Source organism: Daphnia magna, linkage group LG2 (genome assembly GCF_020631705.1).
Source record: "Daphnia magna isolate NIES linkage group LG2, ASM2063170v1.1, whole genome shotgun sequence".
In the NCBI taxonomy this organism is placed as follows: Eukaryota; Metazoa; Arthropoda; class Branchiopoda; order Diplostraca; family Daphniidae; genus Daphnia; species Daphnia magna.
The window spans coordinates 17,723,318-17,738,603 of NC_059183.1; the positions used below are offsets into that span (position 1 = coordinate 17,723,318).

Sequence of the window (15,286 nt, forward strand, 5' to 3'; positions counted from 1 at the left end):
GCCTTTCATATTGTAGCGCCAATGTACTTTGTCGCTTAGCACCGGATGCTAAGAGATGCAAATGTGCGATGTCAATGGACTTTGCCACTCTGGCCGGATGTCAGAGGACTCAAAAGCCCGTCTATGACCGGCCAGAGGGGCAGTACAATGTAGTGATTCAGTCTACTTGTTGGTGCTGTCAGTGCTGTCTCTGTGTAATGCTGTATGTGTGGGTCGTGTAAGCTGTCTATGACTGAATACATCCCTTTCCCCAGTGAATCTGCTACATGGTGGAGATGCTACTGCGTTGTCCACTGACCAGGTCACGTTTTAACTCAGGTAGGCGTTCGCTGTGAGGGGTCTCTGGAAATCGAACTCGGCAATTTATTACCGGGCACGAGACCACAGCAACGGTCTGGGAGAGCTGTATTTGGAAGTGGGATCGCAGCGGATCCTCGTGTGAATGTCACACGGGATTGGTGTGATAATAGACGCTGGGGAAAGGAGCCGTAGACGAGCAGCAGAAGAGGCCGCCAAGGAGATTCAGACCTATTACTCGGGTTTGAGGGCGGCAACACCTCTAGCACGATCTTCAACAGGATTGCAGGCAGCAAGCGCTGCTTCATCTCGGTCAAAGGGCCGTTCGAGAGGCCCTCCTGGAGAAGTGAGTGGACCTCACTTTGGAACAGAAAGGTACGTGGTTGTCCAGGGAAGTTTCCCTACCGCGGGAGGTTCCAGATTCGTCACAATTCCAGTCTGATTCCGAGCCATGGGGCGAGGAATTCGAGGACGCACAGAGCTGCCAGGATTCTGGGAATCCGGAAGCAGGGGTGCTGTGACGGAAGGGACATACGAGTCCGTAGCTGCACGTAAGCGCACGAGGGGCTCGTGAGGTAGGGAACGAAGGAGGGGTTAACGCACGTACCGGAGCGGGTAACGGAAGCGACAGGAAGTGCGGGTCGTCGATCGTGATCAGGATCACGCACGCGTCAGGCGGAGTTCGACGACCGCGAGTCGCTTATCCCGCAGGTGTCAGTCTCCAGTGTCCAGGAAAGGATCGACGAGCAGCGGAGGAAGTCGTACGACCCAAATTCGCTCGGAACGCAGGGGTCGGTGACTGGAAACCGAGAGGTGTGGCGGGTCGGCGTGGGCGGAAGGCGCTGCCGACAGGAAACGCAAAGTTAGCGTGGAAGCCGATACCTCCGGGGTCATCAACAGATCGTCGGGTAGCGACAGCGGACAGTCGTTGGAAGCGAGGAACGACGAGCAGCGAGGGGGGCTTGGAAAGAAGAAGCCTGCGCGAAGGCCTACGGCCTAGAGCGTTTAGTACTCCCAGGAAGCGGCAACGGTGAGACAGGGACGCGGCGGATTCAGCGTAGGAGGATCGCAGCCGACAGTCTCTGGAAGATCCTGAACTCGAGTGGGACCCGTTTTTGGAAGAGGAGGAAGACATGGCGGAACGCCTAATGTTCCACTACAAGGAGCCGGAAAAGTTCCGGGGCACGCCAAAGGAAAACGCAATGGACTGGATAGACCGGTTCGAAAGGATTGGTCGCCATAATCGTTGGTCGAATAACGATCTTGCAAGGGCTATTGATGTTTCGCTCGAGGGTGCTGCCTACAAATGGATTGTAGGCCTTGAGGCGGAAACGCACGCCCAGAGCACTGGGAGGACCGGGAGGTCCAAGTAGCCGGAACTGAGGACGAGCCAGCACACTACGAGAGGTGCGTGGGCTCAAGACGCTTTTCCTGAAGCAGTTCGTGGCGATAAACCTGAAGCGGCAGACGGAGGAAGCTCGCATGCGGGTCCAAGGAAGGAGGAAGACATCACGGAATACTACCATGATGTTATGGATATGTGCCGCATGGTTCAGCCAGACATGGCTGAAGAGGTGCGCATAGACCACCTTTTCAGGGATTGAGCCCGGCTCTCTACGGAGGCTTTACTGTTGGGCATTAAATCGTGTGAAGAATTCCTGGAGGAGGCGAGACTTCACGCGGATGCCGTAAAAACAGCCTTGAGAGGGGGTTGAGGATGCGCGTAGAGAGCGCAAGAAACCGGCAGTCGGGGCAGTAGGCCTTGACAAGGTGCAAGACCTACAGCGCCAGATTCAAGAACTGAGGGACGAGCTAGCCCGGGCAGGAGATCCTTCGAAGAGGAAGGAAAAGAAGAGGATCAAGGCCAGCCCGGTCCGAATGCAGTCATTTGAATATTGGTGTTTAACCCGGATTAGTTTTACCAAATGGTAAAGTAGAAAACATAGGGGACTCTATTTGTTATGCCTTGTGGGGTTTGTTATCCAGTTTAGGGAACCCATGTCAGTAGGTAGGAGGGGGATGTAGCGCCAATGTCTTTGTCGCTTAGCACCGGATGCTAAGAGATGCAAATGTGCGATGTCATGGACTTTGCCACTCTGGCCGGATGTCAGAGGACTCAAAAGCCCGTCTATGACCGGCCAGAGGGGCAGTACAATGTAGTGATTCAGTCTACTTGTTGGTGCTGTCAGTGCTGTCTGTGTAATGCTGTATGTGTGGGTCGTGTAAGCTGTCTATGACTGAATACATCCCTGAAACCCAGTGAATCTGTTACAATATGAAGTCCATTGCTAGTCGACGCTGGAAGCCCAGCCTTCAAAAGTAGGTTCACGGCCTGATTTCCCTAGTTTTCGTGATTGTTCTTTAAACACCATCTATCGTCAAGAAAATCATATCCGAAACTCGGGTCGGCAGTCTAAAGTCTAAACTGCTCGGCAATCTCACACCATTTAGCCTAAATTTACGGGAAAATGATATTGGAATGCTCCGTTATCGTATAAAGATTAAATTGATATTTAAAAATTTAAGATTAAACGTATAAAAGATAAATGGAGGACCCTTTGCGAAAATGCCGCCATCTATCGGAAGAAATCCAAAAAAACAGTAAGGTCGATCATGTGACTAGTGAGGATGCATATTCGCAAGAATCCCTATCGGTAAATTTATTCTTTTTTTCAAATACGAACATCTAGGTTTTTAAGCTTTACTTTTGGCTAACAGTTTACAGCTACTGCCAAGAAGCTCGCGGTGAGCCGCTTCTACCATAGTATAAGAGAGGATCGAAGATGGCCCTTTGCATCGGTGTTATCAAATGTAAATTTAAAAAAATAATAAAAATAAATTCAGCTCCTTGAGCTTTCTGGAATATTGCCACGATATATCCATGTATTAATAGCTACAGTACTAACAGCTAAATATTTTGTATTCAAATACGAGAATTTATCTGTGATGTATACAAGATTAACTTGTGATTCTTTCGCTATATACTTTTACCTTCAAAGAGAAAGTCATGATAATTTGCACATCAAGATAGCCTTCGACGAATGCCTGCTTTACAATAAAGATGAAATGGAGCTCTGAAAAATATGTCTTGTTTTACTTATAACCGAAAGTACGAAACAGAGCGACACCAATGAGCGGATGAATAACTTGAGGAGGTACATCCTAAGTAAAGAATCAACGGCATGAAAAATGATAACAAAGTTTTCTGATTTTTAAGAAAGTAATACCTAACAAGAAGTTTTCTGGCTTGTGGGAGAGTGCTAGGATCGTCTTTCAGAATGAACTGTCGAATGCCTTGAACATAAATCTCGAAGTATGTGCGCCAGTTCAGTTGACGAACATCAAAATCGAATGCGTGTTGGTCGCTTGCCGACATTTTGGACCGGATTTTCAGTGAGTTTTCACTCACGAATTGCCATTGATGGCAATTGAAGAAACCTAAGCTTGAAGTCGCCTTAAACACTTTTTCATACAATTTGACCTATTTTTGAATTTGTTAATAATAGATCACCATGGCGAATGAATTTGTAATTAAAGGATAGGGTACCATTTTGGCACGTTTGCCGGTTAGTTGACTGATGAAATCCAGAAAGTAGGCTGGGAGGTAATGAGTGAACAAAACGTTGATCCGGAAATACCAGTCACGGTTGGTACATTCACCACTCGGGCACCACATAATCTCTTTCGGTGGGTATTTAATAACGGCGTCTTCCGATAACAATCTGAGCTGTTGGATAGTAATTGGATTGTGATAGCTCGTAGAAGATGTATAGATGGTAAGTTGCGAAGGCCTGTGACACAATTCGACAAGGTCAGTGACATTTGGAGATTGAAAAAGGGTGTCAACAATAAGTTCACGTTTACGACAGAATACAGGTGAATTGCAACATAAAATAATTCTTTATTACTTGGTTATTGCTTGATGCCAGGCAACTGCTATCATAAGGTTGACGGCGTAGTCAACTGGAATCAGATCGATGACACAACTTGCATCACACTTGAAGAGCCGGAGGAAACCTTTTGCCCCACCCGCAATAAGACCTTTCGTGGTGATAAAACAACGCACAACAACCTTTAGTATCTCAGGGCACTTTAGCAATAAAAATCAGTCAAGCATTCATAATATTTTTTACCGGTTGGCCCGTATAGCGAGTCGATCCATCCCGGAGTAGGTTCTTTAGCGGCAGCTGAGTGCGACAACAATAATATTTATTAATCTCTCGTAGTAGTTTACAATGTCAATATATACTGTATGTAGGTTAGTGAAACAAATCCACCTGTTACGATAGAAGGACGAACGATGGCCAGCGGAACATTAAATCGTTCCCTTTCTAGAATCTGTTCAGCCAGGGATTTTGAGAATGTGTATGTGTTGGGGTTTGATTTGCCGAGTAATCTAAGAGCGTTCGTTCCGTGTCAAGCTCAAGCAACATTATAGAATTTGATTTGTTACTTACTGGGTTGTGATGCTCTTTGTGAAATCTCCATCGATACTCTCTAGAAAGTTAAGCAATTTAATCGGATCCATATGTGAGGGATAGATCATTTCACCGACGACATCCTTGTCTAGGTTATTGAAAGCGGTTGAAACATGAACAAATGCCTGTTTGAATGTAAAAAGTCGTCTACTATGACCTGAAATCCTAAAAATCGTATGCAGGTAAGGACACAAACCTCAAGCTTTTTCATTTTCTGACATATAGCCAACAGTTGTCTCGGTCCTTTGACATTAGTTTCCAGTGCATCCTTCAACTCGTGATCGAACCTGACACTGGCAGCAGAATTGAAGACGATCGAGACCTCATCTACGAGTAATTGCATATCAGAAGCTGAAATCCCGAGTCCTGGTAAAGTCATGTCTCCTGCGATGGCGACAATCTTGTCCAGCGCGCTTGGTTGATCCAACCAGGCGAACACCTGCACGAGGTGCCACTGTGAGGCAACGAAGGAAAAAGTTATTTTACGAAGGAAAATAGTACCTGGTTGTTGATTAATTCCCTGCGACGGGTCGCAATATCTTTACTTGAAGAAGTTCTCATCAGCAGGTAGAGACGTTTGATTTTCGGGCACGCGCGGAGCAACTTCTCAACCAACACTTTACCGACAAACCCCGTCGATCCGGTAATAAAAACCGACCTGTCCGCGAAGAAATCGGCGATACTGTTCTCGGATGCCATTTTCGTTTTTCCTTTCTCAAGACTAGCGATGACGAAATAACTACCGAAAGCTCTCAAGGTACACTAACAGCGTTTTCTAAAACAGAAGACAGCACTCAAGTCTTACTGTTGTTCACCGTGTAACACGCGCAACTGAAGGCCCAGTAACATTACGGACGCCTTTTACTTTTCTGCGAACGAAACAGGTACAATGGACTCAGAGAACATTTTTTTTTCTTTCTTTTTAATGGCCAGTTATGTTTTCAAAAAATTTATGGCAGGGAGGCGGCATAATTCGCGTCCCCGTTTCATGTGGCTTGTTCTGGTTACGCTTTTGTTATCACTAGCTCCACCCGTTTCGACACATCGATATTGCAGTATTTTCAGGTGGTCCATAGGGATGGAACTAAAGGATGTCTTTATAACCCAATGTCTGAATTTTAAAGGATTAAAAAAGAAATATATTTATGTCCTACCATTAAAACAAAACAAAAAACACTAAAATGAATTTTCGGTAATTTAGGGCCATGTTTTACTTGTTTTAGCGTACTCCTTGTATACATCTCAAATACGACAAGGAAATGACAGGCAACCTGTGCTTTTTTTTCAAATACATCCTTTCGAACATCTCGGTATGGTGGCAACATTATTCTGAAAGAATAATTTTATACGACAACTACTTCGGCAAGAAATCTTTCAACCAACTTTCACGTGAAGTCATTTTGTTATATAGTATACTACTGCATCCATAAGCTAAAAGAATTGTTGTGTGGGTCGGATGATCGACTCATATTTTGATAGTGTATTGCACAAGCAAAGTTTAATCTTTCACGTCGTTTATTCAGTTTGACATGCAATCTGGCTTTGTTCAAACATGTTTCTAAATGCAGGTTAGGGTCCGAGAGGGAAAACAAGCGCGCTTCACGCTAGGAACACTCCCTCGGACTGAAGATTAATTGTAAAGAACGGTACAACAATGACGTCACTTCGACTTTAGCTTCGGTGCAACTTGAGTATATACAAAATGACCTTCAAAGAAATATTTAATTGCTTTGGTCTAAAAATAGTTGCTGTTCGGTAGAGCGCTGTAGCTCACGGCAGTTTAAAAAAACCCTGCACATTATCAACAGTCAAGATTTTTTGATTTGTCATTGAGAATGTAAATGTAAAACAAAAAAAGGTTATTTAAATGAGAAAAATTCTGCCCGCCAAGTGCAACGTAATAACGTTTCCATGTGCAAATATTCACGGAGTCATTTTGAGCACAAAAAAACGTATACTGCACGATGCGTTAGAAAGTGAAAGTGCTGAAATTCAAGCGGGGATTTTAATCTGTTAGCCAACGGGGATCCACTGACAAACTTTAAAAAAAACAAGAACCAGCAAGCCTGCAAATGTCACGTTCAAAGCACATTCTTTTGCAAGTGAAAAATTATTTGCACCCTGCAGTGTTTCAGCCTCATCGGTACAGGTCGTTTTTTCTATGTATAGACTAATACCATATATATGTAAAAATATTACAACGCATAATTTATTATTTTTTTTTTTCATTTCCTTACGATGAACGTAGTATAACTGGAAAAAAATCCGGGGATCTGTTCAGTGTCAGATATACCCTATATGCAGAAATACAATTGAGGAAATCAGGCAGACACAATTTTCGATATAGCCTGCATTCGTATACGACTGTATAATTCTTGGTATAAATCAATAAACTACTGGTGATTTCTTTTCACTGAAGAAATCTCTGATTTTGGAACTGATCTTGTAAACTGGTCAGTCCATGTGAGTAAATAGGAATCGCTATTGTTTTAAAAAGATATCTTGCTTTACTAACAAACGGTACCATAGAAGCTATTATTACAAAAATAGACAACTCTTACGTGTTTACAGCCATAAGGAAAATAAACACATAGCTAGCCACTATTAACAAAGCTATTCTACCGTTCTCCCGAAGAGAAAGTCATGAAGTTGTGCAACAGCTCTCGGTGGAGACGGTGTGGGATTCATTCCGTTTTCACCATACAGCCATTTCATATAGAAAACTGTAATACTGGACAGCCAATATGAAACAATGCTGGTGCGGTTGTTCTCTCCGGAAAGGCTCCAAAGTTATCAGCGTCTTTCACTTGGTACGATTGATAATTTTCCCTGGCTATTGGTCATGCTTATTCAAATTTTTTTTTCTGTTGCACTTCATTTTTTCTTTCTATAACAGCTCGTCAACTTAGCCACTGCATTTTTTCGAAGTTACCAACTCAGCACGATCGACTTTGTCGGTATTTATGAGTGATGCCTCATTTGCGATTTCACTTGTTGCATCGTTTATAACTGCTAGGTTTCTCTGCATCTTGTTAGGAGACTACGACGGAGTTAAGGCTTTCAGTTATATTTCGAATACTCTCGTCGCTTTCATCTTGGCCAGTTTCTCGGCCCTACTTATTTATGCCGTCTACCATAACCACAGACAACTGATGATGCCGTGGCTTTTTGCGACAATACTCATCGCTTGCACTCGCGATATCTACATGCTGATCCGAAGTTTCTTCTTCGCTTCGACAGGAACTTGGTTTGGAATACTCTATGTTGGTGCAATGGTCATCCAGATGAGTACGTATGTGCACATCCCTGAAATGTTTGCAGATTATCAAGATTTATGTTTTTCTTACGCCTTGCAGCTTTAGGACTGTATCTTTGGTGGGTCGTTCACGGTTTTTATCACGAACTCCAAGACAAGGAAAATGAAAAAAGGAAAAACGACCGGCTTGTCAAAGCCACGACTAATCGCACTACTTCTGATGTTTGAACAAATATACGACATGAAATTCTTCTCTCAATGTTTTTTGTTCTTTTGTTTGTCGACCAATAATAGTGGATCCTCTGTGTCGTTATACCTTGTACAGCAGGTAACTCTCTGTTTTCAGTAACCTTGACAAAGATCTAAGTTTCAAAACCGTACATTAACTCAGTCTCCATTCCCGTTTCAAGCATCGTAACGAATATACGTTTTCATTTTCGAAATGTTCCATATGGTAGTTTCGGAAGAACTTGCAACGAGTACTTTCCCTAAAATGTAGGAAACGTCTATGGTGTCTCATCGAAAAAGCGATGTGTTGCAAGCTCATGGTAGACTGCAGTAGTTTCTCTTCTTTACGGTTTTGATTCCTATGATGCTTCCATATTTCCAGGCTGAACGCATTTCAGTAAAGTTTCTAATGTGATGAAAATCATCATGTTAAGAATAATTCTTTACTGTATTATTATCATTATATGTTTTGGAAGAGTGTTGTAGTCATGGTACAAGATATAGTTCAAACAATTTTTTTTTCTGCCTCCGGATATTGCCAATTCATGACGTACGTCGTTTGTTACTATGCTAGATTCTTACATAACGTGTCGAAGGTACCGCACAGTGAATTTTTTTTTGCTGTTGTTGCAGTCATGGTCCAGTGCTCTTGTACTACTTGTGATTTCTTTTGGAACTGAAATTTATGCGTACAATATTCGTTACGAAAGCGATTGCTTGCCAATAGATTATCAACTACGATTGTATCAATATATATCAAATATGTTCTAGCGCTTCATAAACTATTCTCTACTTCCTCCTCTCCATCAGCTATTCGAATAAAAGCTACTATGTAATGTTTTCTATTCATCCTAGGATGTCTTGCAGATTTAAAAAATAATAATAGTAAAATGATATGAATCAGAAAGATTCTTTACAAAATAAACTAACGTTTGTCCATAGCCAATAAGAACTTATGTTTATTTATTTATTTCTATGTCAGGTGGGACATTGAAGAATTGATTATTTCTGTAGCTAGTATTTCAACGATCCTTGCCAAACAAACTAAATTTTTTTTGTCTCTAGTCTATTAGAGTGTCTTTAGTCAGATGCTCAGTTCTCACACTTTGGCGTTGTAATGTTGATTACTGCATGATCCACAATCTTGAAGAATCAGAATATACTTTTCGTTGTCGTGGTAGGCCGACCCAATTGTCAACTCGGATCACTTCCATATTTATTTGAATTCAACGGAAAGTCAGGCGTTATGCTAGGTTCTATTTATTTATATGCGAACGAAAGCTAATTGTTATCGTACACCGAATGGCTCCATTAGTTTACTGCTTTCCTTCTTACGTTCGCTAATTTTCGTTGCGCGCTATAAACATAGAATGAGATGTATAAAAATCGTTTGTTAGCATCGCTGCGTACCTAAGACCGTCAAAATATACAAATATTCTTTTTTAAAAATCTTATATAGTTTATGAGGCTTTAAATAGCCAAAAAGAGGCACCGAAGCTGCGCAGTTGGAAAACGTCGTGAGGCAAAACATTGTGTACTGCCGGGGGTAGAGCTTGAGCTCCTCGGATATCATGAAGTTTGTTAGTAGTGTTACAGATTCTAATTAGTAGCGGTCGCACGTATAGGTTTGATCAATGAGCCTATGATGACCTGTAAAATGAAATCGACTTCGTGTTGTTGCTCACTGCAAACAACTGCTAAAATCATCGGCATTATTGATATGGTATTGATTCATCGTTAATTCTGACGTTTGTTTTTTGAATAGTATATTCTGCACATTGTTTTTTTGTAAGCTTCATTTAACAGCTGGCTAACGTTACGATTGGTGTCTTGCACTCCAGCAGAATCGTTGTCAACGGTAAAGTCATCTTTGTTAATAAAATGTCTTTTTCTAATTAGCTACCTCATAACTAAATCGTATTTATGCTAGGGCCCTTCGATGTTACGATCGCTATCGCCGTTTTTGCTTTCATACTCGCAATATTTTCTATTCTACTGATCTACGGTGCCCAGTGTCGTCGACGTCACATAGTAATGTCGTGGCTAATCGTCCAACTTCTCGAAAGGTGTTTTGTAGCGGTGTTTATAGCTGTGGGACTAGTGAGAAATTCGTTAGGAGTTATCCCCATCGTGTTTATTCTATTCGTGATCAGTAAGCTTTGTGCTGCGGCAATGATTTTTCGATTCGATAAACCCTAATGGCATTTTTGTAACATTTATAGTCTTGGCCTTCTACCTTTGGTGGGCTGTTTGCTGCTTTTACTTTGAACTGAAAAATGAAGAGCGAGCTGACCTAAATCGATGTGATTCGTTGTCTGGGCAACCAGTCGGTTATGACGAGAACGCAGATGTCTTTTGAACAACAAAGCGAAAGCAAATAAAAAGCTTTGTAAGAACCCATAATACATATACAGTTGGCTTCCTTTCTTTCGTAACATATTTCTGAAACAGAATTTCTATAACGGGCAGTAATCGTCATTGGATTTGATAAACTGCGAAAATGTCAAACAAATATTGTGGAAAAACATCATGCGAAACAAAACGTTCACATCAACAAACTTAAAATGGTAGAGTAGGCTATAAAATAACGAATACTGGTTAGGTCCGTAATTTGCGTGATTATATTAAATAGTACTTTGGTTGTAAGCGTAAGACAGGTAAGTGATCAATTAGGATGAACTTTTAACATCGACTTTTTACAAATCATCAATAAACCCTTAAAAGTTTTTTTAGGCATCACTGTTCAGACTGGTGCACGATAGATCTTGAAGTTTTGAATCACTCATATCGTCAGCTAACGCTTCTAAGACATCGAGCAACAGCTCTCGACTTAAGCTGCGTATTCGAGGCATTCTTGCCACCTATAAAATTAAGAAATAATGACCGAAAGTTGTTCAATTGATTAACCGATGACTATGCCAAAAGCCTTGTTAATACCTTTGGAAAATGATGGACGATCAGATTTAAAGCATATTTCTTCATATCGGTAGCCTGGATACGGTCGGCTGCCTCGAGAATTTGTATCACGTTCTCAAACGTGACATTCATTTCGAGGTTTTGTTTGCAGAAAGCCTAGACACCGACAAAAATAATAAAATCTATAAATATTTCAAGTAGTTTAAGTTTCAGAATTTAGTAATAACCTGCATCCTGTTGTTGGTAAAACCGTAGAAAAATGGGGCACTGAATAGGTACAGGGAATCTTCTGGGGGCATGTTTACATCTCTGGAGAAAACGTTTTATTATTACATATTTATTGTACTTCAGGCATTTATTTGAATACCCATGATAAATGTAGCGTAAAAGGGAATCGAATGACTGTCTGGAAGGAATCATCTCCCCAATGGCAATCTTTAAGAAAAGAAAAAAAAAAAAGACAATTTGATTTCGAATTTGTTTTCACATTAGCTGTATCATGCTTACGTTCACCGTAGAATCTTCGGGCATAAAGGAACGAAACATTGCTTCAAAATAAGAACATCGTGCTGCGAGGATGGCTTTATGCGCCGGAATGGACGTTCCTTCTAGCACCAGTGTAACATCACAAAATTCTTTTCCAATTGAACGCACAAATAATTCCATGTCTTGTTCGAGATTTGTGCCTGATGAAATCAAAACAAATCAGTTTGACAACGACAAACTTAAAGAACGACGAAAGATGGACTAGTTGAGCAACTACGTACCTGTGTTATCAAACTGTGGTTCAACGGGCGCACGTACATGCGGCACTTGCCGTCGCCGTATGATTTCTACCATAAGAGGTTGATCTAATGTCTCGAATTCATTGCTCATGACGATGGCGTTATAATTGGATTCTTTGACAACAAAACGTAGACAAAATTCTTTGATAAAGTATAAACGCAATGTGGTGGCATTTGCTAACGCTGCCAACACGTTCCGATGGTTGATAATGGATTCTAGATATTGTACACTCAATTGCTCCAAACGACGCATGTGAAACTAGTGAGTTGTTCAAATGGCAGTTAATACAAAGGTGAAAAGTGCCAAGCTTATGTCCAGTAAAGTACCTGAACAGCCAGTCGGTAAACGTCCATTATGAGCAAAACAACGCGATTACTAGTTGCTGATTCCTTTCCCGCTGCGAACGTAAATCCACAGGATTAAATGCTGCTATAAAACTGTTACTTAATACAAAAAGAACTCACTTTTCAACGTAGGGTCAATTGAATCTTGGTTACGGAAATTTATGATGGAGTACATGTAAAAAATAAAATTTTAATTGCTTCTCATTCAAGTATTCTCATATTTGTTGGTTTAAACCTGTATATATGAAGTTAAGTATCATTTCAAATGCTTCCGGGACAGCGTCTTTAAGACGTACTTCAAGAAGTGGTAAATCTTTGAACGGGACGAAGGAGGAACCGAAAACCTGAGGACACATTTAGCATGAGACGCTCGCTAAGAAAGCTAAGAAAAGTTTAATTTCATTTACCTTCTCTAAATGTTTATCACGAGCTTCTTTTGATTGACGGATTCGAGTCCTGAGCCATTGTGACCGAGCGGCAACAAGAGCTACGTGGGCAGGTATGCGAACAGGATTTTCATCCGGTCCCACAACAAATTCGATATCGCAGAATTGGCGGGTTTCTAGTAATTTCCCAAAATCTTCGTGAAGAGTACACTATCAAACATCATTACAATGAATCCGGTCAGTGTGAAAACACCAGTACAACAAAATAACAAAATGGGTGCAAAAATTCTTTATAAAACTTACTTTTGGATAGCTTGAAAACTGAAAGCGAACCATTTCTCCACTTCGGACGTTATTGTCAACCGTTCCGCCAAAAACGTACCTAATCTCATCGGTGAAATTAAATTAATAGATTCGATTTTGGTCATACATGAACATACATTCCGTCGCCAACTACTGTGGCCGCGTGAAACAGTCTACCCGAAGGAATTTGGTGAGAATCTGCGGATGGCGTAATTACTGACCAAGTTTGTGTACACAAGTCAAAGCTAGAAAAAAAGAATTTTAATTGAACTACGACAACTAATGGATTAGCAGTTGAGAAAAAGATAAAAACGTACCAGTGCAGATCGTTTGGGAGAGTACTGTCAGCTGCTCCACCAAAAACATACAAATGACGGTCATAAGCAACCTGAAACGAAAACCTCCATGTTCATATTGTTTATTCATGTTTGACTGTGTAATACCATAGTATGCCCGTAGCGGCGGGTAGGAGGGGGAGGTGCACATCGCAAGATGTGGTCCGTCGTGATACGTGTCCAGCTAGGAAATGAGTAGAATTAAAATATGTACGAAAGATCAACAGAATAGTTCGTACCATTTGCTCTTAAAATGAAACTGAAAGAGATTATTCGTAATTTTGGCTCCACTTTGGCCGCTGAAAACGAACATAGAATCGCGTGCCACAGCAACAGGAAAATTACAACAAGTCGGCGGACATTCTCCAATCTGGACAATTTCTTCCCATGTTCGCGGTTCACCCTAATCCGAGATGAATAACTTCAATAATTCCCCCATGCTCTACGATAACTAAGAAAGATGTTACCGGCAGAAGAGAAATAGTCCACATGTCGTTAAGCCTAGCATTCCCATCATAGCCTGCGAATATCCAAAGCTTACCTCCATGCACTGCTGCTCCGTGAGCAGAGCGAGGCACAGGAGTCCTGCGTAAGTTACCAAACGTAAGGCAAAGGACAAGCAATATAGGAATCTCGCAAAATATTTTACTTTCCCACAAACTTCCATTCAACCCACTGGCCAGTGGGAAAACGATACTCAAACAAGTCATTCCTATTTGTTAGGTTAGAATTTGAATGAATATCTCCAGTGTATCCCCCAAACACAAACATTGACGACTCATGTACCTAATCAAACAAAATATATTAATGAAGCTTCTACATCTTCATTGCATGTTAACTAACCACAGCTGAGTGGTGATATCGTGGTGCGGGAGGCTGCCCAGTGGAAAAAGCTCTTCCCCATGATTGTTCCTTAACATCAAATCTTAGTAAGTCATTCAGCATGTTCTTCCCATTGTCACCTCCAAAAACATAGATGGCCTCCTGGTGTGCTACTATAGTGTGCTTGCTCCTTCTGTAAATTGCAATGAAATATATTTTCACCAAATCTCTCAACATGGATGATATTTCAGATTACTTGAAACCAACAAATTCATCACAATCAGGCATACGTTTCCACTTGTGAACCGTTTCAAATGGACCCAAATCAAGAGTGAGAGATACTGCTGTTTCAGGCCAATTATGGTCGAAGCCAATCTTTGAAAAACTGTCAGACATTATGAATATGAAGTCTTATTCACTATGGTTCAAATCCTGTAATGCTACACAAGGTTTGTTAATATAACTTAGTTAAATTACAGGAGAAAGACAAAAGGATATTTACCAGTTCAACCAGTACTCAAGGCGTGAAAATATTAAGCCATTGAAAAAGTATGCTTCTTCTTATTCTTCTATTATTTTGAGTATTTTTATAGTTGAGTTAGACAATTCAGACATCAGTCTTTCAGTCAAGACTCAAGACTGGAGAAGTGTATGGATTAGCAGACGGCGTTAAAAGATCGATAACATTGAAGCATGAAGTATGACTAAAGGAGCACGTACGGGAAGGTCCAAAAGGGAAGAAAGAACTCCGAGCCTCTGGCTTCGAGGTCATAGGAAGGCTAAACACCAAATAGAATTTTTAAAAAATAATAATTCTTGTTTACCTCGTTTCAAAGAATTTTTTCTTACTGCGACTTGGAGTGTCAGAGCCATCATAGCACAAACTTGCTGTAAGATCCGGAATTCCAGATGTATCTGCAGTAAACTTGCTAACTTGGTAGTGAGATCTCTCCTATGCGCTAAATGCAAAAACGTCGGCAAATTCTGTTATTCATGTTGAATCTCCGGGACGCGTGTTTCCTCGTCATCTCCCTTTATCGCAAACGTGCTTACGTGATATCGCATGGTTCCATGCTCGTATGTGTGGAAGAACCATTATAGATATCTCTCCAACTGTTGCCGGACTTTCGTGGTC

At 41.3% G+C, this 15,286-nt stretch overlaps 4 protein-coding genes and 1 long non-coding RNA gene across 10 annotated transcripts; 3 read left to right on the top strand and 2 right to left on the bottom strand.

Annotated features, from left to right (window-relative positions):
• Window positions 1–3,162: 3,162 nt before the first annotated feature.
• LOC116918034 (putative fatty acyl-CoA reductase CG5065) lies at window positions 3,163–5,617 on the bottom strand. Its single transcript, XM_032923690.2, has 9 exons — window positions 5,277–5,617; window positions 4,972–5,214; window positions 4,755–4,900; window positions 4,575–4,693; window positions 4,431–4,484; window positions 4,206–4,338; window positions 3,845–4,088; window positions 3,525–3,778; window positions 3,163–3,459 (listed from the first exon to the last, which is right to left on the bottom strand). The coding sequence occupies exons 1-9, from the start codon at window positions 5,472–5,474 to the stop codon at window positions 3,348–3,350; spliced, it is 1,503 nt and encodes a 500-aa protein (XP_032779581.2). The 5' UTR covers window positions 5,475–5,617; the 3' UTR covers window positions 3,163–3,347.
• Window positions 5,535–6,082, top strand: LOC123469753. Its single transcript, XR_006643094.1, has 2 exons — window positions 5,535–5,659; window positions 5,735–6,082. It is a non-coding gene; the product is annotated as an uncharacterized LOC123469753 (long non-coding RNA).
• Window positions 6,083–7,299: 1,217 nt separating this feature from the next.
• LOC116916545 lies at window positions 7,300–9,104 on the top strand. 3 transcript variants are annotated; one of them, XM_032921805.2, is made up of 4 exons: window positions 7,300–7,585; window positions 7,672–7,732; window positions 7,792–8,067; window positions 8,132–8,290. In XM_032921805.2, exons 1-4 carry the CDS (start codon window positions 7,528–7,530, stop codon window positions 8,196–8,198), a joined length of 462 nt encoding a protein of 153 aa, XP_032777696.2. In that variant the 5' UTR covers window positions 7,300–7,527; the 3' UTR covers window positions 8,199–8,290. The 3 variants fall into 3 exon arrangements, with proteins under 3 accessions (XP_032777696.2, XP_032777694.2, XP_032777695.2); XM_032921803.2 differs by having other exon boundaries at window positions 7,311–7,585; window positions 7,792–8,063; window positions 8,132–9,104; XM_032921804.2 differs by having other exon boundaries at window positions 7,514–7,585; window positions 7,812–8,063; window positions 8,132–9,104.
• Window positions 9,105–9,779: 675 nt separating this feature from the next.
• LOC116918041 lies at window positions 9,780–10,662 on the top strand. 2 transcript variants are annotated; one of them, XM_032923702.2, is made up of 4 exons: window positions 9,784–9,982; window positions 10,066–10,117; window positions 10,190–10,411; window positions 10,482–10,662. In XM_032923702.2, the coding sequence occupies exons 1-4, from the start codon at window positions 9,902–9,904 to the stop codon at window positions 10,616–10,618; spliced, it is 492 nt and encodes a 163-aa protein (XP_032779593.2). In that variant the 5' UTR covers window positions 9,784–9,901; the 3' UTR covers window positions 10,619–10,662. The 2 variants fall into 2 exon arrangements, 1 of the variants encoding a protein (XP_032779593.2); XR_004391373.2 differs by lacking the exon at window positions 10,482–10,662 and having other exon boundaries at window positions 9,780–9,982; window positions 10,053–10,117; window positions 10,190–10,322.
• A 195-nt stretch (window positions 10,663–10,857) lies between these two features.
• Window positions 10,858–14,855, bottom strand: LOC116918040 (leucine-zipper-like transcriptional regulator 1). 3 transcript variants are annotated; one of them, XM_032923699.2, is made up of 20 exons: window positions 14,654–14,855; window positions 14,408–14,583; window positions 14,173–14,344; window positions 13,979–14,115; window positions 13,797–13,914; window positions 13,569–13,732; window positions 13,438–13,513; window positions 13,312–13,382; window positions 13,132–13,239; window positions 12,995–13,073; window positions 12,713–12,901; window positions 12,541–12,649; window positions 12,426–12,449; window positions 12,288–12,358; window positions 11,943–12,219; window positions 11,683–11,861; window positions 11,543–11,610; window positions 11,403–11,484; window positions 11,197–11,331; window positions 10,858–11,120 (listed from the first exon to the last, which is right to left on the bottom strand). In XM_032923699.2, exons 2-20 carry the CDS (start codon window positions 14,545–14,547, stop codon window positions 10,989–10,991), a joined length of 2,331 nt encoding a protein of 776 aa, XP_032779590.1. In that variant the 5' UTR covers window positions 14,548–14,583; window positions 14,654–14,855; the 3' UTR covers window positions 10,858–10,988. The 3 variants fall into 3 exon arrangements, with proteins under 3 accessions (XP_032779590.1, XP_032779589.1, XP_032779591.1); XM_032923698.2 differs by having other exon boundaries at window positions 14,408–14,591; window positions 14,654–14,853; XM_032923700.2 differs by lacking the exons at window positions 14,408–14,583; window positions 14,654–14,855 and having other exon boundaries at window positions 13,983–14,115; window positions 14,173–14,315.
• Between the last annotated feature and the right edge of the window lie 431 nt (window positions 14,856–15,286).